The sequence below is a fragment of the Ailuropoda melanoleuca genome, chromosome 2, assembly GCF_002007445.2.
Source record: "Ailuropoda melanoleuca isolate Jingjing chromosome 2, ASM200744v2, whole genome shotgun sequence".
NCBI classification, from domain to species: Eukaryota; Metazoa; Chordata; class Mammalia; order Carnivora; family Ursidae; genus Ailuropoda; species Ailuropoda melanoleuca.
Genome location: NC_048219.1, coordinates 196,698,901 through 196,722,286, shown reverse-complemented (window position 1 = coordinate 196,722,286; position 23,386 = coordinate 196,698,901). Strand labels below are relative to the sequence as shown.

Genomic DNA, 23,386 nt, shown 5'->3' with positions numbered 1-23,386 from the left:
GCTCTGCGCGGCCCTGCGCCCCCTGCCGGCCCCGGCGCGAACTGCAGCGTCTGCCTGTGTGGGGCGCGCGCGTGTGTGCGTGCGTGCGTGTGTGTGTGTGTGTGTGTGTGTTTGTGTCTGTGTGTATGCGCGCGCGCGCAGCGGGGAGGCGTGGAGTGGGGAGGGAGGGGGCGCTTCACTGGAGGGGGGCGTGCAGGAAGTGGGGAGTGCAGGGTGGGGCGCGGGGTAGGAAAGGGGTGCGGAGTAGGGTGGGGGTACGAAGAGGGGACTACAGGCGCGAACTGGGGTGCGGGGAGAACTCTCGCGCTGGCTAGAGCCCCCGGTCCTGTTGAGCTGGTCTGGACCCTGTCCCCTCCCTTTGCGCTATCCAGCTCTTCTTCTCAGGGAGAGCAGGGGTGCACCTTCACCTGGCCCTGGACCCTCTGCCCTCTTGACATCCTTTTCTCTCCAGGAAGCCCCGTCGCCTCCCTCCTCTGAGCCTGGGGGCAGCCCTTCTCCCATCTCTTCCGCTCTGAGGCCTCTGGGGACCCCGAGGCTTACCCTGGTGGCGCCCCGTGAGCTCCAGGCCTTGCCAATACAGGTTTAGTACATCAGAGCAGGAGACACTCAGAGACCCTCCCCGGTGCCTCTTTCCCATGTGGGGACCCCTCCCCGGGTTTCAGAGCTGCCTTCTCCCACTCCCTGGGGCAGCCCCCCTGCACTGGTGTGGTTGAACCAAGGCCCAGGCTTGGAGGACTGAGGCCTGTGGTGACCTAGCCAGGTTGGGGGACTAGATTCTGATGCCCAGCCCAGGGCCTGCTGGAGTAGGGGGACCAGATCCTGCGGGTCTGAACTCCAGGCTCCTCCCTGGAAAGAGCCAGCCCTCCACCCCCTCTGAGCTGCTTTGTTCTATTCTATGCCCACTGCCTGTCTCCGTGGGAGGCGTGAGGGTGGCACCCGCCCCTGCACCCGGTGGGCACACCGTGTACTTCGTCCAAGAACGCGAGAAGGTGTCGCTGAGGGTTGCACCTTCCAACGGCCTGCCGCCCGCACAAGGAGATGATTTCCACCTCGTCGGAAGAGAGGAGGCCCCGCCCTGTGGGATGTCGCAGACACTGGGAACTGAAGGCAGGTGGGGCCCTCCCGAGCCTGGGGGGGATCATGGGGAGCCCCCATCCAGGAGCCCCCCACTCCTGCACTGTTTCAGAGGCTGGCTTCCCCGTGCCAGACGAGGGAGGGGAGGGGTGTGGGGCAGTGGGGGACACACGGAATATTTCACACTTGAGAAAAAGCCTGGTATCAGGTGTTCATTGTTCTGTGACTCTGCCTCTTTTCCTGTAGGAGGTGAGTATGGGGATAGAGTTGGGGTTTTTTGGGGGGAGGGTGTTTAAACAAAATATTCTGCCTACCCTAAGAGTCTGTCCCCCCAGGGGTCTGTGTGTCCCGCAGACATTCTGTGGGGTATCTTTCAGAGGCAAATTAAGACTGCAACAGAGAACTTCTGTCTGTATCTTGGGGGAAAAATTTTTTTAAGTTATCAGTAGAATGAAAAATTTGAAATTCCTATAGAAACTGCAGATCCCCAAGAAGATACTTGGCAAACACTGGCTTATGTAATATGCACTCAACAAAATATATGAACTTCTTTCATCTGCAAACATTCAACCGTTTCGTCACTAATAAGGAATGAAATTGGTTGAGGCTGTTGTAAAGCCTTCAAAGAATGAAGGATTGCTTGGGTGGGTTCTCATTTCTGGTCCCCCAAGGAAAGTCTGTTAAGAAGCTGGGTGTGTAGAACTTTGTAACGACGTGTTTGTGCTGGGACATGGGCCTCAGTTTAACTATTAAAACTTTGTTCAGTTTCATTTATTCAGAAAGACTTTATCTGGGACCGTAGGACGCCAAGTGTGGGGCGTGTTCTCTCCACTGATCTGCGGGTAGAGAGAGGCTCCTGGCCCCGGGAGATGCAGCTCCCGAACGGTCATTTCGTGTTTCTGAAAACGCACGTCCACACCCAGCCCCTCGTCTGCTTTTCACCGACCACGCCGACCACACGGACTAGCCCTGTGAGGCGGGTGGCTTGCACGGGGACAGCCAGCTGGGGCTGGGGCAAGGGGCCTTCTTGCCCACGGGGCGTGGTCCCATCTTCACGGCCACACCTCTTCCCCATGGTGGTCCTTCCTCTTCCAGGTGGTGGGAAATAGGAGTTACATGACGAGCTGGAAGGTTCTTGATGAAAATGTGGCCCTGTCCTTTCCCTCAGGCCAGCCGGCGCCCATAGGCGTGGGATTTCCCGTGGGGGTCTGGCTGGGGGGAGGGCCGGGGACACACATGTGGCTGCCCACTCTTGAACCCAGAGGGCTCACCCACAGAGCATTCCAACCTAGGGTGGTAGCTGGAATGCCGTGGGGGGCAGCCCTGCATGGGGGGGAGGAAAGACGCTTCTCTTGGGGGCCACTTGCTGGCTCTGACTCTCCCTCGCTGCGGACGGTGGCCAGTCTGTTCCAGAGACCCTCAGAGTTTTCTTCTAGTTTTCTTGCCTGAGAGCAGGGATCAATGCACACACAGGGGCCCCCGGGCCCTGCTCTAGGGTGAGCCGCGGTCACAGTGATTGCTGTGTGGGGCCCTGGGTGAGGCCGGCTCGCCTTCCAGGCTGCCCCAGTGGTGAAGGTCCCTGGCCTAGGCCACCAGCACCCTGCGTGGGCACTGCCCTCAGGCCGATGTGAAGACGGATGCTCCAGGCAAAGCGTGATTGGACCCCAGGGCCCAGCAGTGGGTCTGCTCAGCAAACCTGTTTCTTGCTTGGCCGTCTGGAGGTCATATCTGGCTTTGGAGGAGGCACACCTCTAGGCATTCATCCCTCTGGGACTCAGTTTGCTGGTCTGTTACCCCTGAGCCTTTGTGTGGGATCACCTCGTACTTGAGGTGTGAGCAGACAAAGCCAGGACCAGCGGGAAGGTGGCCAGGGGTGCTCACCCGGAGCATGGAGGCCGGGCTGCTTGGGTGCCCCACTCTGGGTGGCTGGGCTGGAGTCTCTCTGCAGGGATGCAACCCATACTGCTCTCAGGGCTCAATGCCGTTCGGCCCAGCCTACACTGCGGAAAGGTGAAGCTCGGCCCCGTCACCTTTGACAATACTGGGGCCTTCTGGGAATGGAGGGATCCAGTTTGTGGCATGTGATCCTTAAGATGTTTGTGTGACTTCATTTCCATCCCACAGTGGGGGGCCCCAGCCTGCACGAGGCCAGCTTTGAGGACAGGAGCTGTTGCCATGTGAAAAACAGTTATTTTCCCAAACAGTGAACAATCCTAGTGATGTCATGGGCCCTGCCAGAGGACCCAAATCAAATCGGTTCTGGTGCTGGTACAGGCTCCCGTCACACTGTCCCGAGGTGATGACACAGCCTGGCTCTGGGGCCAGAGAGCACAGAAAGCCAGGGCCTTTAGGTGTGGCTCCCTGCATGTTTCTGGGGTTCCATTTCAAAAATGAAATCCACTCAGAGGAGGGCGGGGCTTAGGCAAGAATCACAGGTCCAGGACCAGCAGAAACCGGGTTCTGGTGGCACCAGACAACTTGTCCCCCTGCAGCAGCAGCCCCGGGGTCAGAGCGGGGGCCACATCTGGGGCGGAGGTCACGGATCCCGGGGTGGAAGTACTGAACGAGTGGCCACAGAAGGGGGCCCGGACGGAGCCCGAGGTGGCCTCCCCCATGCGCCCTCATGCCCGGCCGAAACTTAATCCTCATTCTTGGGCCCTCATGTCACGGCCTCAGCCCTGGCTTCCCATCAGCCTGCTGCACTCAAGCTGTTCCCACTCTTCTCTTTTCCTCCAAAGGAAGGACCTTTGCCGATGAAGTCATGGGAATAAAAGCTCCCTTTGCCCCTGAAAACAGTGGGAGCCTGAAGTCAACTTGTTGTGTGGCCTCTCACACAACAGGCAGGCGACCTTTGCTGCTTACGGGAACCTTCCAAACACATGACATCATCTAATTCTCAAATCCTGTGATTATCCCCATTGCACAGATGAGGAAACCGAGTCTGAGATCTTAGGACTGACCTGAAGTCACTTATCTGGCCTTTGCAACTTGGGGTCAGTAGCTCGTGCAGTGAAGAGTTACTCCGTCCCTGCTCTGTGCCAGGCACAGGGGTGAGTGCTGGGGAGAAGCCGTGCGCATCCCAGACAGGTCTGTGGGCAACCTCTGATCCCGCAGGGGAAGGGTCCTTTCTCACTTCGACCCGGAGAGTCCTTGGCTTATTTTCTGCTCATCGTCTCCATGTTTTCAATTAATTCACTTAAAAAACTCAGTCTTGCACACTTCTCGGTTTTAATGTAAGTGGGTAGTTCTGTCTGGTGATTTTGAGAAGAATTATATTCTTAAATGTGATTGTGATCTCAATCTCCCCCAGTCCCTGGGGGAGCCCTGGGACTATCAGTGTTGAGGAAACCCCGCTGGCTCCCAGGATGCTTATTCCAAATAGGAAAGGACGTTCTCCATGAAGGTTCTCTCTAAAGCCCGCTTCCTTCTTCAATTACTCAGCGTCGTGCCTGGCCACCCCACCCTCCTGTGTGCCTGCTCTGAGGCCCAGCAGAATTAGCTGTACACGCAGCAACAGTAGCCATACTTCAGGCTGGGGGACCCTGGGGATCAAAGACGAATGCCATGGCCCTGGAGGAGTGGACATCCTTACCTTGCATGTGGCTGGGACCACTCTTTCTTAAGTCACAGATCCCTGGTCAAAACCACTGGGCCAACTGGTCAACCAGCCAACTGGAGGACCAGTGCACTGTCGTTTGACCAGTTCATGTATTACAGACAAGTACATGGGACTGTCAACTGCTTGATTCCAGCAACCCTGTCCCTGCCTAGTACAGGGAAGATGCTCAGTGATCAAAGGATCTTGCCTGGGAGGTGCCGGAAAACCCACGTCCAAAGGAACTGGCTTGAAGCATCTGTGGACCGTGGTACACCGGGGAACCACAGGGAGCTGAGCCTGACTTGGCTGTATTGGGCCTGGCTCTTGAGGGCAGTGCGCGGCACTCTCTGGCCACCAAGGTCTGAGGTCTGCTGGGGGGGTCTCAGTTTACCCAACACTGTCTGTGAGAAAGACAGCATGCAGTCCTCTGGCAGACATGAGCTCCTTGGGCCTGGGCAGGTTGTCTCACCCCTGTGGGCCTGACAGTTTGGTGGACATTTGCACATGTTCCACAGTTATCCGTTTTCCCTTCTAGAAACCCATACTAGCCCCCAAACCAGGGGCCTTTGATAAGGGAAGAGGATGGCTTGGGTTGCTCCACAGACATTCCCTGTGCGAATGTCCAGGAGTGTCTGTCTTTCATGAGAATCCCCTGAGTGTCCAGTTCTTGCGGTAGAAATCTTCCATTTGTGCATCCTGGTGCCCTGTCCATTCTTCTCCCCCTGTTCTCTGCCAATGGCCTGTTCTCCCTCGGGTTCTGGTTAGGTCTGGCCACTGGGAGGCACCAGCAGGAGACTAGGGGGCAGGAAGGAGAGTGAGGTTGGGGTGTCTATCCTGCCATTTCATCCCCACTGGGCCACAGGTGATAGTGGCCCAGGGGGGCATTCCTTTAGCAAAGGTCCCAGGTCCTTGGCACCTTCTCCCTGCAGCTCTCTGTCTGGAGGCTGCGTCCACCCCTTCCCATGCAGAGGGGCAGAGGGCTGGTGACAGCTCCCCACTGTTGCTAGGTTCCCTGCTGGGAGCCTCTTCAGCCCTCGCTGAAGTCCCTCCACCTGCCCACACCTTGGAAGTTGTCCTTTGTAAGACTGCCCTCCGTTACTCAGTTTCAGGGATCATCTGTTTCCTCCTGGGACCCTGAAGGACACAACTGGCCTGATCCAGGTGGCCCTGAATAGGGGTGGCTCAGCGGATCGGATGAGGGGCAGTTTGGCACCCAAAGGTTGAGGACCAGGCCCTGGAGTGGGCTGTGCTTCCCCCACCCAGGGTAATGCCCCCCCCCCATTGCCATGAGATGTGCAGGCGCAGAAGCAAGCCTTCTTCTAGAATACCACCCTTCAACTACCCATTCGTGATAAAAAGAAGTCCACTCGACACGTTGAGTCTCTGTTTTGGATCAGTGTTATAGGCTGAGTACCTTCAGTAACTATTTAGAGAACAGCGCAGAGGATTTCAGAGGGAACGAGTCAAAGATCCCAGAAACTGTCATCACCATGTCCATCCTCTCCCCCGGCTGCCTGGGGGCCTCAGATCGGGGCTCTTGCTCCTTTGGAAGCAGACCCCCAGGAGGCCCTGCTCTGTCTAAGCCCAGGGGGGCAGACGGAATCCTCCCACAGGAAATGGGCATGAGGCCTCAGGCCGGGGAGCAAGGTGCACGTAGAGGGACCTGGGATTCCTTCCTCAGAATTCAGGGAGGCCAGAGGCCTCTCTGGTCCCCACGGGGTTTCAAAGAAGAGCCTTCAAGGAGAGGGAACTCAGTCCAGAGGGAGGTGGCAGCTCGAGAGTCCCCAGACGGTCCAGGCTGGACCCGGGACCCCTGACCTGTAGTCCCATGGGCCTCGATGAAAGCTCACGGCAAAAGGGGAAGGCCATCTAGCACCAGTGAGAGTCCTTCAGTGGGATACCTCGTTAAGGACCAGTGCGAAGGAGCAGGGGGGTTGCACCAGTTCTCCGTGGGACCCCAGTCAGACTCAGGGAGCGCGGGGTAGCCCGCGTGTTGGCAGGAGGAGACTGCGGGGCTCAACCCTCGCTTAGGAGGCACCTGGGAGTGACACACCAATGTTCCCAAGAGGCGTCCCCAGAAACCCTGCAGGACCCCACCCTCTCCCCTCCTGGGCCCACTGCTGGGGACTTTCATTCTTGATTTGGAGCAAACCACCCCAAGAAATGGGAGATCCTGGCCAGAGCACACCTTTCCGCTCACCTCCATGGGAAACCTTCGCTCACCCTCTCTCCCCTCAACCCCCACACAGGCAGCAGACCCTCTCTCCTGACCCCACGCCCTGCCTCCTCCCTTCTCAGAGTGTGATGGACGTGGGGCCTGAGGCCCAGAGAGGGGCGGCGGCAGGCTGTGGTCACACAGCTATGGGCCAGGCAGAAGCAGGCTCACAGAGGCCTGATGCCCAACCACCCCAGGACCTTTGCTCTGTGAGGCAGCTTCCTGGCCCACTCCTCCCTTGTGCACCACCTTCAGAAGCCAGGGGTGGGACAGCTGGTGGGGACTGTGGCTTCTGTGTCTGAGGCTCCCCTGCCGTGGGCACGGGAGCAGCTTCTCCCCTCCGTGCAGGCAGCCGGAGTCCGAGCCTCGCGGCTGGTCAGTGTGGAGTCAGTGCGGTGGCTGCGGGAACCGAGGGCGATGTCCCTGATGGCCCGCGCCCAGCACCGAGTGAACAAACCAGCACAACCCAAGGGGGCATCCCTCGGGTTGGGGTGCAGCCGGGCCCTGCCCCCGAGTGACCAGGAGCTGCTCAGTGCTCCTGGGCCGGGCTGAAGGGCTGGGTCCACTTGGACACGTCCAGAAAGACGGTAGAGGCCCCGTGGTAGAGCCAGAGGCGGGGCAGGGAGCCGTGGCGGGTCCAAGCGTCACGCCCACGGTCGTAGGCCTCCATCTCCACGTGGTAGTCGCCATCCATGCCCTGCCAGCGGCCACCGGTCACGTACAGCGCGTCGCCCAGCGGCACGAGCGCACCGTTCTCATGCAGGCTGTGCAGAGACTGGACCTGTGGGTGGGCTGCGGTCAGGGCCCCATGGGCGGGGGCGGGGGGGACAGTGGCCGGGGAGCCCTCTGGTGGGGCGGGGCACGGGGAACATGCAGAGAGGACTGCCAGCGCCCTGTCCTGCTCCCCGGGACCTCACCCAGGCTCCCTGTGACACCCCCCCCCGGAATCTTCAGACTGTCCTTTAGTGGGGAAACCCCAGCGCTCGCTTCTCCAGCCCACATCTCTCAGGAGGATGTTTCCAGGCCCCTTGGTCTCCTAGGCCCCAATTCGGTCATATGTGAAGTCAGGGTGTCAGATGGGATGGGCGGCATGGAAGCCCAAGCCTGGAGCTGCCTCCTGGGGCAAGTTCTGGGCAGGGCCTCTGACTCACAGTTGCTGTCTTGGAGGGGACAGATGTGGCCTCCTCTCTGACAGACATACACACGCGAGGGGCCATTTGTGCCTTGGGGAGACTCATTTTACCCCCATACCTCCTGCCTCGGCCCGTGGCTCAGAAGTGCCCTGGGCTGGGGCTGTGAGGTGGGAGCCAGAGCCCAGAGGGAGATGTGGACCATCTGAGAGACCCCAGCATGCATGGGAAGAAGACGCCCGTCTGCGGCCTGCACATGAAGACGGTCATGGGCAGCCAGCCCCCCCAGACCTGGAGACGGCAAAGTGGAGCCCTTCGTGGCCAGAATGCCCCCTGGATCAACGGCATGGGCCCTGCAGAGGCCTGGCTGTGGCCCAGCTGGGAAGGCCCAGAAAGAGAGTGCCGGCCTGGCAGGGCCGACACTGCACCTGTCCTGCGTGGTAACGGGGGCCTCCAGTCAGCTGGGCGCTGACGCCAGGGGACAGCTGCAAGCGGCCGGATGGCAGAGGCCCAGCTCTGGGCCAGCCGGCCAGGGCCTGGGCAAGTGCAGGGAGCAGGCCTCCTCCTTGGCCTCCAGGAATGCAGACTCTAGGGTACGTGGGGCAAGCTCAGGGTGTTGGGCTAGTGAGGAGGCCACCGCCCCGGGCACTGGGCACCATCCCGCCTCCTTCTCCAGGAGAAACACAGAGAAAGGCTCGGGCTTGAGATGCCCAGCGTCTGCTCTCTCAGTGCCAGAAGAGGAGGGGGTAGCAAGGAGGGAAATGGGGCACCAAGGAGCTGGCCGCTCCCCCCCCCCGCAGCCAAGGGATCCCATTCCCTGCTCCACCACCCTCACGGGTAGGAGATGCCCTCCCTCCCGGGCCTGGCCAACACCAGGCTGTCCCTGAAACACCCCAGGCTGAGCCTGGTTTTGCTCCCGAGAACAGACCACCCTGTGCTGGGGCAGAGCACCATGGTGACCAGGAGCCCCCGGCCCTTGGCTCCCCCGTCCTCTCGGGGGCTCCGCTGGGCTCTAGGCCCTATCAATCCCTTCGGTGTCAGGGGTTCCGGGTGGAGGTGTCACCCTGGGAGGCGAGGCTGAGGCCCACCTTCTGCCACAGGTTGGCCCCGGGGTCGTACACGTAGACCTTCTTGGTGTTGTCACCGACCAGGTAGAGGGCTCCCTGCAGCGCGGCACAGCGTGGCGAAGACAGGTACTTGGGGAGGAAGGGCGAGGCGATCACGCTCCATGCATCTAAGGGGACAACGCACCGGGCCCGCCTTCACCAGCGGCCTCTGCCTCTTTCCTGCCCGTCCGCTGTGTCGGGAGACTAGGGGCCCCACCTGACCCTGGCCCCTGTCAGTCTCCCATGGGACCCTCACACCCACCCTGCAAAATGGGTTCTGTGGTCATCGCCACCATCCAGAGGATGGGGGGGGGGACGGGGGAGACACAGGGCCAGGAAGGCCCCCGAGCCCTGGAGACCCCCACTGGAGCCCCAACCCTGGCACAGAGTCCGGGGCCCAAGGTGGCGCCCACCAAGACTTGCAGGTCCAGGCCCCTGCTCCTGGCCCGTGGGGCCTGTACCAGGCAGACCCTGCAGCCAGGCAGCTTTGGGACCTGGAGTTGGGCTGCCCATCACCTGCCCTGGGCACTCGGCCCCCCAGCCCCCATGCCCCCGCCCGCACCTGCTCCCTGCCCCCTGGACCCCCATCGCCAGGACCCCCACCCTCTGGCTCGCTGAGATGCGATTGTGGCCTGCAGGGGGAGGGGCCACCTGCCCGTGTCCTCTGCCTCTCAACCCCAAGCCACGTCGGAGGGGTTGGCAGCCTGCCCGCCCGGCGCCGGGGCCCGTGCCGCCCACCTGTGACGGGGTTGTAGCACTGCAGGGCCAGCGCGTTGTACTTGCAGGCGCTGGACCCCACCAGGTACAGCCTCCCCCCGCAGCTGGCCGCCGAGAAGTTGCTGACGTACTTGAGGGCGGGGCTGACGGGGGTCCAGGCGTCTGTATAGGGATCATAGCTCTCCACCTCCACCACGTCCAGAGTGGTGCCTGTTGGGGGGTGGGGGTGGGCGTCAGGGCTGCCGGGACCGGGGGCAAGGGAAGGGCCCTGGAAATGCAGGACTGGGGGCTTTGCATCCTAGGAGGGGAGGGGAAGGGCGGGTGAAGGAGCACACGGCCTTGCAAGCCACGTGACTTACCCCTTCCGCAGGCAAGGCCCGAGGCCACAGTGTCAAGTGGCGTGGGTGTGGGCACCTGGACCCAGGAATACTCAACTCCAGACTGCATGACAGGGGACCCAAGGCCACAGCTAGTTGCCCGCACCTGCCTTGGGCCCAGGACCTTGTGTGTGCCCTCTGCCCGTGGCTCGGGCTCAGCAGCCATTGGGAGAAAAGGGGCTGGCCAGGACAGCTGGGACACTCGCAGTGGCCTCAAGGCCAGTCTGTCACCCGCAGAGGCCTTGGGAACCTCGTGCTCAGCCACAGTCATTGTTTTTCCACACTTATCTGACTGTAAGGGTCCCGGGGTGATTCCTTGCCACAGCTCTGGGGTGTGAAGGGCTAAGTGCTCAGGCTGGTGACTGGTGAGAGCAAAGGTGACAGCAAAGTGGGGACCATTGTGGGTCTCCTCACCCCGGGGACGCCACAGAGGGGGTGACCCTGAGCGGAGGGCTGCACACGGTTCCGGGAGTGTGCGTCTCTGCTGGCAGCCCAGGGCTCCAGCACACCCCTCATTGTTCTGTTTCCCGAGTCCCTGCTGGAGCGGGCTACGGAAGCTCATGGCTGAGCCTCACCCCGAGACATCCAGGTGGCCGGTGGCACAGCCTTGCCAGGCGCCCTGGTGGGGGCTTGGTTACTCCAGACGGTGAGCTCCCGAGGGCAGAAACAGGGGAGCATACCTCTGTGGGCCTGAGGCCGGGGCGGGGGGGGGCTCTCTGGTCCCTGGCCAGGGCATGAAAGTGGGGAGCCGTTGTTGCGGGATTGAGAGCCTCCCAGGCTGCTGAGAGGTGCGTGGGGGCTGCAACGAGCAGGAGGTGCCTGGGGCAGGCGGGGAGGGAGGCCTTACCACCAATGGCATAGATCTCCCCGTTGAGCGCGGCGCTGGCATGGTTGGTGCGGGCCTTCAGCATGGGGGCCACGGGCTTCCAGGTGGCCTCCTTCAGAGGGAAGCACCAGGCCTGGGTGGTTGACCAGGTGTCTGTCTTGGTGCCCCGGGAACCACCTGTAGGAGAGGTCCTGTCCCCTCAGCCTGCAGTCTCCAGGCTTGTGGGAGCTGGGTACCAAGGGTCCTGCCTCCTTCTCCCCATGCCGGGGGTCCCCATGGTGCCAGACCCTGGGCTTCAGGGTTGGGGGGGACCGTAGTTGGCACAGTCTAGCTGTGTGACTTGGACAGGTCCCTCCCTGCCACATAAACAAGGAGGACAAGTTCTGTGGTTTCAGATTCATGTTTCCCCAACCAAACTGTATACGGGCCCCCAAGTTCTCAGACATAAACGAGCAGGGTGACCCCGCCTGCCCATCACGTGGTTCCTTTGGGGGAGGCCCTGACTGCGGAGCCTAGCGAGTCCACACCGGCTCCCATGTCAGGCAGAACACGGAATGGGGGCACCCACACGTGGACCCGTGGATTTCCAGTGTCCTTGTTTTCACCTCATGGAAATGTCTGGAAGAGCCCTGCCTGAGCCGGAGGGGGCAGCTGAGTCTCGGTGGCGGCACGGCGAGCAGCTCCCCGGGTGGCGCTGCCGGGAACCCACCTGTGACATAGACGGTGTTGTTCAACGCGGCCAGGGAGAAGCCCCACTTGTGGTAGTCGGGGAAGTCCGGGAGCGCCATCCACCTCTCTGGCCAGAAGAGAGAAAGGCAGAAGGTCAGGGTGGCTGAGCTCGCTGCTGGGGCCTCCCCTTGCCCCTCAGAGCCTCTTCCTATGCGGGTGCAGGGCTGTTCCCTCACCTGGGGAGGAGTGAGGGGCGGGACTCAGCTGGCCGCAGTGGGGGGTGGTGACACCATGTCTGCTGCACGTGCCCCTGCTGGGTCTGTCTCCTGGGGGGTCCCCACCTCCCCATGCCGCCCCCCGGAGCCCGGCACGCAGACCGGACCCAGGCCTGCACCCGGGGTGTGCGGGGAGGTGGGGCTCCTGAGGCTGGGGCTGGCTCTGACCCTGCAGGTGACCTCACTGACCCCAAAGGGATCTTTTGGCCCCTGGGTTGGGTCCCACGTCTCAGATGGGGTAATGGGTTAAAGGGCCTGACCTCTGGTCCCTAGTGGGTTAGAATAGGAACATCATTCATTCGCTTGTTCCCCATCCATCATTCATTTCTTCGCCCCGAGCACCCTCTGTGCCGTGTGCAGCCACGGGCGTGCAGGGGTCACACGGGGCATGACACGGGCCTTGCGGCACCCGGGAGAGTCCAGACCCCTGTTCTCAGGTACTACTGTGTGGCCCCGGGGGACCCATAGCCTCAGTTTCATCCTTTGGCCGGGGGGCAGGTAGTTCCCACCTCACTGGGAGGTGGGAGGAGTATAGACGACCCGCGTCTGTCACAGGGCCACTACGCCATCAGCGGGCCTGAGGATTATTGTCACGACAGCAAGGGACAGAGCCGTACACCCACCTTGGGCCCACCTTCAAGGAGCTACATGAGGGTAAACTGAGACAAGAGATGAGAAAACGCTTGAAAAAAATAAAACGAGAGAGTCTCTGTGGGAGTGTCGAGCAAACGGACACATTTTGGGCGCTCACGGGAGGCTGTGAGGAAGACCCGGGCCTTGGGGAGGTCCTCCGGGAAGATTCTGTGTACTGTTTATGCCCGTCTTTAGGACGTGCAGAACTCCGGCCTCGCTGGGCACCTGCTGTCTGGGCAGGGACTGCGTGTCCCCCTGACTCATGTCTGTGTCACCCCAGGGTGGGGACGGCCCAGCAGTCACCAGGCCTTTGCCTGCCAGCGTGCCCCCTGCCGTCCTCCCCTTGGGGTTGGAGGGACAGCTGCTCTCGGGTGAAGCCAGCAGAGCTCATTTCCTGACGTCAGCCCCCAAATCCCCTCGTCAGCCCCTGACCTGGGACAGCGGGCCTCACGCTTCCCAGAGCCTGCCAGCCGCTGACGCCATGTGGGTGACTGGTGACTGGCCCAGTGGGCCTGGGACACCAGCCGGCGCTCCTCAGAGCTTTCAGAAGAGTTTCCCAGGGCCAACGTGCCCCTCCAGAGACCCTGCTGCCCTCCTACCCCTCCCCCTTTCCCGGCCACCCTGTGATGGGGCCCCAGGCAGGAGAGGCCCAGTCCGTGCCCGTCGGGTCTGCATCCCAGCTATGTGATGAGCCCCTTCCTCAGATGAGGAGCAAGCTTAGGGTGGAGAAGTGAACTGCTCAAAGGCTGGAATTAGAACCCTGTTAGAGCTGACCTTGTCCCTGCGCTCCTACCCTCCAGGCCACCTGCACCCCAGCTCCCTGTTCTCCCCTTGGGGCCAAGGTCACACTGGGCATGCAGGCCAGCAGCCGTCCTCCCACCCAGGGCATTTTGGGCAGCAGAACACTTTGCCCTGGGCTCCAGGGCCAAAGTTAGGGGCTGTGACTGGAGGGTGAGGGGGCCACCTAGCTGAGCTGGCCTCTAGGCTCTCCGGCAGTGCCGCCTCCCTGTGAGCATCTCACTCCCTCCCCCTGCACGGCAGACACGAGGGGCTCGCAGGCCGCAGGGACAGCGTGAGGGCTACTCACGGGCCTTGCTATTGTAGAAGGCGAAGTTCCTGGGGTTCCTGGGGTGAGGGGCCGGCTCCTCTGCGCCCTCCTCTTCCTCCTCCAGGGCCCGCCCGCCCACCACCACCAGCACCTCCTCCAGCTTCTGCGGGAGGGCCAGCAGTGCCTGTGGGGCCAGGAAGGCTGGGTGAGAGGAGCGGGCGGCTGCGTTCCCCATGCAAGGGGCCCCAGGGGCTCTCAGGCCTCAGCCGCATTATCTGGGGCAGGGCTTTGGTGGGGCAGCTATGCGGGTGCATATGCATGGGGTGGTGTGAGCACGTGTGTGCATGTGTGAGCACGTGTGTATGCGTGTGCGCGTGCACACGGTGGTCGCATGGGGCCAGGCAGGGCGGCAAGCACTCAGGACTGGGAGCGATCGGGCAGCAGGTGCACGTGTGGCCCAAACCTGATCGCTGTTCCCTCCCAGCAGCCCCCACGTGCCTTCCAGAGGCGTCCCCACACCCATCTTTGGAGGCAACACCGACTCTGTCCCCAGCTCCTCCCCTGGGCCAGCATGCGGCGTGCTGAACTCGGATGACCCTGGCCGGGCAGGAAGGGCCAGCCCGGTTCCACACTGGTGGGTAAGTGGCCGTGCTCCAAGCTCCCAGCCCCCGGGGCTCCCCTGTGTCTCTGGCTCCTCCTGCAGGAGGCCTGCACCCCCACCTCCAGCCCCCCCCCACCCCGACCCTGGCCCGAGCAGCATCTGTGGCCCAGGCCTGGCTCTTGAGGGCTCCTCCGGAGCAGGGCCCTGAGCAGGCCACGCAGCCACAGGCGGATTCATCAGCTCTTCGTCCATCACTGTGCCCTGAGCTGTGCTGCCTGCCACACTCACCGCAGCACACATAGGAAACCGCACCCCGTGAACGCTCGAGCAGGTTCCTACGGGGCGGGAGGTGGCCTGCTGCCAGGCCCATCCAGGCCCCTAGGCCTGTGTACACACTATGCCATCTTTCTGGACTGTTTTCCCTCCTGCCGAGCTCCTAGCCCTTCCCTAAGGCCCAGCTAAGAGGCTGCCTCCTCCAGAGAGCCCTCCCTGACTGGCCACCCTGCCCAGGATGCCCCCAGCCCAGCTTCAGCCTTTCTCCTGCTGCTTTAGGTCTGCTTCCAGGTTTGTCTGCACCAAGCTGTGAGCTCTGACCACGGTTTGGACAGTCACTTCTGCTTCCCCTCCCCCACACATCCAGGGTGTGGGACGCGCGGGGGCCCAGGGCATGAATAGTGATGTTCCTCACGGGTAATCAGCCCAAGGCGGGTAGAGCTGCCAGGTTCGGGGCACCCTGGGGGTATGCACTCTGCACGCTCCATCCCCACGCAGGTCGGGGTCTCTGGGGCGCCCCTCCCGCCCCTTGCTCACCTCATCATGGCCCTGGGACAGGGCCACCCAGCACGCCTCCGACTCCCGGATCAGCGGCTCAGTGGCCAGCAGCTGCTGCACGCAGGGTCTGGGCACGGCGTCCAGGCGCACCAGGCCGAGCAGCTTGGGGAGGTGGACGGCCCGGGCCTGTGGGTCGTGGCGCACCCAGCGCAGCAGGGCCTCCAGCCGGCTTCTCTCTGGCTGCACCTGGAGCAGTTCACCGGCCAGACAGGTGGCCAGCCGGTCCTGCGGCAGCTGCAGGAACTCGTCCTCCTGGGCCACCGCCTCGAAGTTCTCACGCAGGAAGGCCCAGGCCTTGGCAGCCACGCCCCACAGCCCCTGCTGCTCCCCGAACTCACAGATGCCCAAGCAGTTGGTGGCGTCCAGCTGCTGCTGCAGGTAGCGGCCGCACACCTTCTGCACGGCGGGGAAGTGCAGGCGGGCGGCCGTGCGCGTCAGCGCCTCCACGTTGCCCTGCGTGACGGTCAGGCGGCCCGTGTACACGAAGTCCACCAGCTGCCCCACCACGGCGGGCTCCACGTCCCGCAGCTCCACGCGCGCCGAGAAACTCTCGGCAAAGTCGCCTGCAAACATGGCGTGGAAGTAGGGGCTGCTGAGAGCCAGGAGGCCGCGGTGGCACGGCAGCTCCCGGCCCCCCACCAGAAGTGTGACATCGGCCAGCTTGGGCTGGGAGCGCAGCCGCCGCAAGCCGTCCAGCATGTCCTGGGCGTGCGAGGGCAGGTGGAAATCCAGGTCATCCACGTTCCGCACCATGGCCCCCGGCGCTGGAGTGGGGCCCCGCAGCCCACCCACTTCCTGCAGAGAAGAGCCGGGCCCTGCCTGAGATCCTGGGGACAGAAGAGGGCAGGGTCAGCCGGGGCAGGGCACGGCCTCTCCGCCCAAGTCGCCCGGCGGTGCGTCTGGCTGGCCGTGTGGCCGTCAGTCCTTTCCATCTGCACCAACACTGGCTGAGCATCACAGATGTGCCAAGTGCCTCACCCAGCCCCGTCGCCCCGTGCGGTGGGCTCAAGGGCTCCGTGTTCGTCCCATTTTACAGTGAGAAGGTTGAGGCTCAGAGAGGGCCAGAGACCTAACCCTGGCCAGGTAGTCAGGGCAGGGCAAAGCCAGCATGAAAACCACACCCGGCCCCCTCCACAACTCTGGGCTACACAGAACAGACCCTCCGGAGACTGTGGACCCCTGTGATCCGCCACCTCCAAGTGGCTTCCTCTGCTCCCAGATTTGACCTTGCTGGGGAGTGTGAGGAGGGCCATTGGAAGCCTTCCTGCCCCACTGATCCTCACTGTCCACGGTTACATGGAGCCTTGGGCTGCCATGACCTTGCTGGGTGACCTTGGTCCCAGTTTTCTCAACTGCAGATCCAGAGGCTGGCAGGGAAAGGGACTCTGTGGTCATAGTGTTCCCCATGGGCCAGGCTGCGTCTCAAGGGTGGCATGCTCTCCTCACGTGGCCTGCACGACAACCCTGGGAGGTGGGTGCTGTCAGGGTCCCCGTAAAGGTGGGGAACACAAGCACAGAAGGCTCACATCACCTGTCCAAGTGGGGGAGGCGGGCTCAGGGCCCACGCGCCGAACCCCAGGTTACAGGCCCCTGGGTGCAGGTTGGTAAAGACAAACCCGACTAAGGGGGGCTCTCTGGACAGCGACTTCGAGTCAGTGTCCGCATCATCAGATCCACCAAATCCACTTCTGGCTTATTTAACTATGTGCATGTTCATTTATGTACTCCTGACATTTTACCCCAGAAAAGCTGCCGGGAATTTCACCCGGAGCTACCAACAACTGCAAAAAAAGCTGGTCTGTCCACTAGGGGGCGTCCTCCAGAGCCATCAAAGGGAAGGGAAAGGCCGGCGATCCACAGGGACCAAACCCTTGGTGAAATAAGTGTGATCAAAATAACAAAGCCTTGTAAAGAGAACTGCGAACTGTGGGTGCCAAGGGGCCGGGAGGGCTGGAGGCCGTGGCAGGAGCTGAGGCCCTTCCTCCCCAGTCGCGCCCCTGCAGAGCAGGGCAGTACCCCGGGAGCCCAGCCAGGACTGGACAGCTCAGCGGCCCTGGCCAGCATCCCTCCTGCCTGACCCCCGCCCAGGGGGGCCCTCTGGCTGAGTGAGGACAGGAGCCCGCGGCCACTGCCCCAGGCCTCACATTCCCATCATTCCCGTGTTCCCTGTGGCCAGCTGCTACAGCCCCGGGGGCCAGTGGGCGGAGTGCCCACCCACCTTCTCGTGGGGCCTCAGCTGCGTCTGCTGACACCTGCCACCCTGCGGGCCCAGTACGAATGGCGTGGGGGCTTCTGGAGAGTCTCAGAGCCTCGGCCTGGTGCCTGTCCAGGCCAGGAGTGAGGATGGCTTCAGCGGGCAGGACACAAAGGGCCTGAAGCCAGCTGTGGCCAGGGATGGGACCCTGGGGTCCCGGCTGCGGCTGGAGGGTGTGGTCGGGCCTCCCCGTTGCCCACCTCTCCAGCCAGGACGCCGAAGGCAGTGTGCTGCCTGAGCCCTCACTGTGCCCCAAGGGGCCCAGCTTGACCAGGGCTGGGGGGCTGGGGGGCTGTGTCCAAAGCACCCAGTGCTGTGATCTCTATGCCCCGCAGCCTATCCTACCATAACCCACCCTCCCCTGCTGCTCCCTGCCCCAAATCCCACCTCCCGTTCCCCGATGCCCACACTCCACAGCCGCTGGGTCCCTACCTCTCGGTTGGCCCCTGGACCTCTGAGAACTCAGGCTGAAGAATAGGACTTTCCAGCCAGTGAGGGACACGGAGGGCCTGCTGGGCTGGGCTGGGCACCACGTGGGGACGGATAGAAGGGTATTTTTAGCGCTGTCTGCATTGGGAGGGAGAGGGGGAGGGAGAGAGGTGATGCTTCTCCCAGGCCGTCTGCTCTGAAAGCCCACACTGGCCACGTCAGGAAGGCTGATGTCTCCTGGACCCCAAGGACCAGACAGACAGCAGGAAGCCTTCCAGGGGGACAGTGGAGCCTGGGCTGGACACTCAGGGGGTGCATGGAGGCCCCAGCTCAGGGCCTGGGTGTCAGGAGGGCCTGACAGGTACTAGATTCTCTAATGGTCATTGGCAGGTACCCAAGTGGCCTTTTGTTCATCTGTCAACCGGGGGAAAGTGACTATCACAAAGAAAGGCAGATTGGTGAGCAAAGGCTTTCAAAGCTCGGGGTCCGCTGTGGTGGCAGGGAAGCCGTTGGTGGTTAAAGCGGTGCCCAGAGAGGTAAGGAGGCCTCCCTGAGTGCTCCACCAGGCTGGCGACAGGGTCACTGGGTCCTGAAGCTCTGGGTCATAGCATAGCTTCGGCCCTGGGGCAGCCCTGGCATTGTCATTCATCGTGAGACCCAGAGGTGGCGAAGAAATGGGGTCATCTAAAAATAGAGCAGCCGCGGCCTGCAGCCTCCCCTGCAGCCTTGGGTTCACAGCGGTCATGAGGGAATCCCTCTCAGCTGGAACTCCACGGGGCCCTGGACCCAGGCCACTGGCTGAGGGGCTCTGGACATCTCTTCTGCCAACAGTCAGAGAAGGCTTCCCAGCCGAGTACGCACGGGTGCACAGGCGAGAAGCCCACAGCCCGGGGAGGCCAGGTGAGGGCCTCTGCCTGTCACCCCTCCTTCCTCCCCCCGCGTGGGCCTTGCTAATACCACCAGTCTCCAGTGTACTGGGATGTGGAGGGTCAGGGAGGGCCGAGTCTGACGGAGGCCTCTGGATGCCCCCCAGGGACTGGTCCGACGGTTCCAGTGCAGGAGGTCCCAGTGCGACAGCCCTCACTCCTGGCGAAGTTAGGTGATTTTCCAATGGTACTGGGACATCATGACAACTTGGGTCCTGGACAGATGACCCCTGTCCAGCCATCACAGCCGCTGGTCCTGCTCCCTGCTGGGGGGATGGTTGTGAGCTAGAAGCCATAGTCCTGTTCTCACCGTGCGTGCGGGCTGGTTGGAGCTCGGTTGTTGCACAAGTTACTGCTACGACTGACCAGCTAATTACGAATTTGCAAGGTGCTTCCAAACTCTGCTCACTCGTGCTTTCTGATTCCGCGCTGCCCTCTCCCCAGCCCTGCCCAGCTGAGTCCCAACCTAGCTCAACCCTTCCCAGGCTGCCCGTTCACCCCAGTCCAGCCCAGCTCAGTCAGTCCATCCTAGCCCAGCCTAGTCCAGCCTGCCTAGCCCAGTCCAGGCTGACCAGCCCAGCCCAGCCCAGCCCAGCCCAGCCCAGTTCAGCCCAGCATAGCCCAGCCCAGCCCAGTTCAGCCCAGCACAGCCCAGCTCAGCCCAGTCCACATCAGTTCAGCTCAGTCCACCTCAGTTCAGCCCAGCCCAGCCCAGCCCTGCTCAGCCCAGCCCAGCTCAGCCCAGCTCAGCCCAGCTCAGCCCAGTCCACCTCAGTTCAGCCCAGCCCAGCCCAGTCCACCTCAGTTCAGCCCAGTCCACCTCAGTTCAGCCCAGCCCAGCCCAGCCCTGCTCAGCCCAGCCCAGCTCAGCCCAGCCCAGCCCAGTCCACCTCAGTTCAGCCCAGCCCAGCCCAGTCCACCTCAGTTCAGCCCAGTCCACCTCAGTTCAGCACAGCACAGCCCAGCTCAGCCCTGCCCAGTTCAGCCCAGCCCAGCCCAGTCCACCTCAGTTCAGCCCAGCATAGCCCAGCTCAGCCCTGCCCAGTTCAGCCCAGCCCAGCCCAGAGCTCAGTCATAGCCCAGCTCAGTCATAGCCCAGCCCAGTCTGCCCAGCCCAGCCCCTGCTTCAGACAGTCCCAGGCTTTCCCCTCTAGCCTTCAGCATCAGGCTCATGTGGTCGCAGCGGGAAGGGGGATGCTCGTGGATGTCTCCAGCTCTCACTTACCCAGGACCATCCTGGGGAAGCCACTGGCAGGGGAACAGAGGTGTCCCTCCTGCCCTCGTGCTTGTAGCCAGAACACGAAGGGTTAATGGGTACCCAGCCCAGGCTGGAGGAAAGACAGAGGGTATTCTGATGACAGTTCCCTGTCACAGGGAGCTGCCTCCCTGGAGGCCTTTCGGGATCAGGATCGGGAGGTGGGGAGAGCAGACCCAGCGCCTCACATGACCGGCCAGTTTGGGAAACTCGATACCAGGCGCTCAAAACAGGTCTTTAGCATCAGATTGCTAAGGCGTGGTGTCGTTTTTAAAAATATGCTGCTTGTTTCTTCTCATGATGATGGAAATAACACATGTTCACTGTGGAGCATTTGGAAAACCTGGGAAAATATGAAGCAGAACTCTTGGACCGGTAAGAATCCCCGCGAATGCACGGGCGTCTCCTGTCCAGTGTCCGCGCGTCAGCCTTCCGACGGCTGTGGGGGTGTCCGCGCATCAGGCTTTACGGCTTTATATCCACCCCCACACTTCTGACGCCATCGGTCTTTAGAAACACGATCTTCGGATTCCTCATACAGTGAATAGATCACACGTTAAGAATTCGAAGGGACATCCAGTCACTTCTATTAATGGACATTCGGGTCGTGTCATTTGGTCTGTGACAAATAATACGGTGCCTCCCCAGGGATTCAGAGTCGGAGAGTGAAGTCACCGGGTTAGAGCGCGTGCTTGTCTTTGCAGCTCGAGGCACCTTGTGCAGGGCGGTCCTGCGAGGCGAGCAGCGCTTCCTGGGGCAGGTGGGATCGCAGGCCCCTGTGCTCGGCCTTGCGCCTGCAGCGGTGAGGCCTTGCAGCTCCTGGCCTGCCCGCCCCTTCCTCGGGGGTTCAGACCTTTACCTGCTTACTCCATCTCTTATGCCATCTGGGATTTACGTGGGACAAGGGCTGCCCGAAGGTTCTACTCACCCCCCACCCCAAATAGTTTGCCAACACTTCGGGGATCATGACTGACCATTCCTTCTTTCCCCCCTGGATTGGCTGTGGTGTCTTTGTCTTAGGACAATGTTTTCTGAGTGAAGGAGCATCTCAGCTTTCTCTGTTCTGGTCTGTTGATCCGAACGAAACGTATTTTGGGGTCGGGGCCACCTGGTTTGATGGACTACGATGTCTTCCCATCTGATGACTGTTCCACTTCAGTCTTCTTGTTTGCAGTGGTAGTGATCCGTTGCTGCCTAACAAATGACCCCAAAATCTAGTGGCTTTTAAGATTTTATTTATTTGAGAGAGAGTGAGAGTGAGAGAGATCACAGGGGGAGAAGCAGACGCCCTGCTGAGCGGGGAGCCTGATGCGGGACTTGATCCCAGGACCCTGGGATCATGGCCTGAGCTGAAGGCAGATGCTTAACCAACTGAGCTGCCCTGGCGCCCCCAAAAATCTAGTGTCTTATAACAACAAACACTTGTGATCTCACGCAGTTTCCCGGCTCTGGAAGCACTTTAGCGGGTGGTTCTGCCTCGGGATCTGTCCTTATTGGCACCAAGGGGTGGGCAGTCATCTGAGGGCCTCACTTCTCCCCACTCCTCACAGGGCTGCCCCCAGCATGCCCCGGGCTCCCCCAGAGGTAAGGGAGTGACAAGCATGGGAGCCTCTATTACCCACTTGGAAGCGGAGCTGTCTCTTCTGCCGTATTCTGCCGTACAGCGCGGGAGGGGCACACGGGATGTGCTATCGGACGGGGTCCCTGGGGGCCTTCCTGGAGGCCGGCCTCACAGCTGTCCTTGTTCACTGTTCCTTTCAAATGAACTTCAGAATCATATAAAAAAAGAGGGAAGAGACTGACTCTGCATTCAGCCTCTGCATTGACATGCGAAGACCTGCGTCGTTAGCCGTGTTTATTTAGTCACAAGGAAAAAGGTGATGCTCTTTCGGCACCTTTGATGCACCTTTGTTTTCCTTCGTCTTTGCCCTGCACACATTTACGGGCCAGGCAGAGAGATGGGGTTCCCTCTCTCCAGTATTTTGCCAGCTCGTTGGGGAGCTCCCGGGTTTGCACCGTGAACAAGGTCACCTCACTGTGTCTGGTCACCTCGCCGAGGTCTGTGGCTCTGGATGCTTACATATGGGCCCTGGGGTTTTTGCCAACTGGACGACAGGCTTGTAGGCACCAAACAGGCCTCAGAGCTGAGAGTGTGGCCTCGCTGGGGTCAGCCTCTGACTCCTACGCGAAACACCTGCTCCCCACAGGTGGGCTGCTAGTGGGCTGGGGGTTTCAGGACGCTGAGCATCAGAATCAGCTGGAACATCTTAGAGGAAACCAGCTTTCCCAGCACTGCCCCTGCTGAGGGCCGCCGAGTCTGCAGAAGGGCATCTGGGCAGTCACCCCTGAGTGCCCAGCAGAGGTGCCCTCCCCCTCCTCACTGGCCTCTGGCAGCCCAGCCTGACCCCAGGTCTTCCTGGAACCCAGGATGGTTGTGGGGCGCCCCCTGCTGGCCTTGGTCCCACCCCACCACTGGGAAAGTCCCGAGGCCATGGAGGGAGTTGACCAAGGTCCCAGGGAGTAAGCAGGGACACCCTAAGTCAGGTGTGCTGGCCCCCGTCCAGTGCTCTCCTGAGCACCTTGGGCCAGCACCACCTCTAAGGCCAGGTCTGTGTCCACCACCCTCCGCCTCCAGGCCCCCTCTGTGGCCAGGCCCCCCTCTGTGGCCAGGCCCTTGGAACAACATGGTCCTGCGGGTGGCACAGGAGGAGCGACAGAGACATCGGAGTGTCTGGCACCTTCTGACACCAGGGCTCCCCCAGCCCCACCCTCGAACCACCCCCTGCCCCAGGTCGGGGCAGCGATAGTGTCCTGCAGACCAGCCCCTGTCTAGCTCCACCAGTCCCATTTGGGGACCAAGAGCCTGGAGGTGGCGCCCTGCTCGTTACAACCTGCTCCATCTCAGGACGGAGAGCCCTCCCACGGGGGACTCGTACACCCTCTCCAGACCCTGGGCCGGGCAGGTCAGCACTGCACCCCATTCTGCACATGAGGAAGGGGAGGCTCTGTGGGGCTAAGGATGTTGCCTCTGGTGCTGTGCTGCGGCTCAGATCAGGACTGGGGCTCAGTGCCCACCCAGGGCCAGGACTTTCCCGGGCGCAGGTGGCTCTCTGCTCGCTGTGGGCACGGGGGCAACGAGCACAGTCGTGCAGGCCAGCCAGGAATAGGAGTCTTTATTAGCAAACTCACCTCCAGTGTCAGCTCCACAGGAGGGTAGGGAGCCCGGGCCAGGGCCCCCGCCCTTTCCAGCGCTGCGGCCCCGACTTGACCCGCTCCGGAGGGTCCCAGTGGGCCGACTGGGAGGGCTCTGTGCCCCATCCGACAACCACCTGCCACCCTCCAAGCTCTGCGGGCAGGTGGGGACACTGCAGGGACCATTGTCCCGAGGGGCGGGGCTGCAGGGAGGGGCTCCCAGAGGAAGA

At 61.9% G+C, this 23,386-nt stretch overlaps 1 protein-coding gene across 1 annotated transcript; it reads right to left on the bottom strand.

Moving 5' to 3' along the window:
• Positions 1–6,059: 6,059 nt before the first annotated feature.
• On the bottom strand, positions 6,060–17,848 carry KLHL30 (kelch like family member 30). Its single transcript, XM_002930231.3, has 8 exons — positions 17,787–17,848; positions 15,080–15,927; positions 13,708–13,852; positions 11,753–11,839; positions 11,065–11,220; positions 9,862–10,050; positions 9,106–9,251; positions 6,060–7,668 (listed from the first exon to the last, which is right to left on the bottom strand). The coding sequence occupies exons 2-8, from the start codon at positions 15,851–15,853 to the stop codon at positions 7,417–7,419; spliced, it is 1,749 nt and encodes a 582-aa protein (XP_002930277.2). The 5' UTR covers positions 15,854–15,927; positions 17,787–17,848; the 3' UTR covers positions 6,060–7,416.
• Between the last annotated feature and the right edge of the window lie 5,538 nt (positions 17,849–23,386).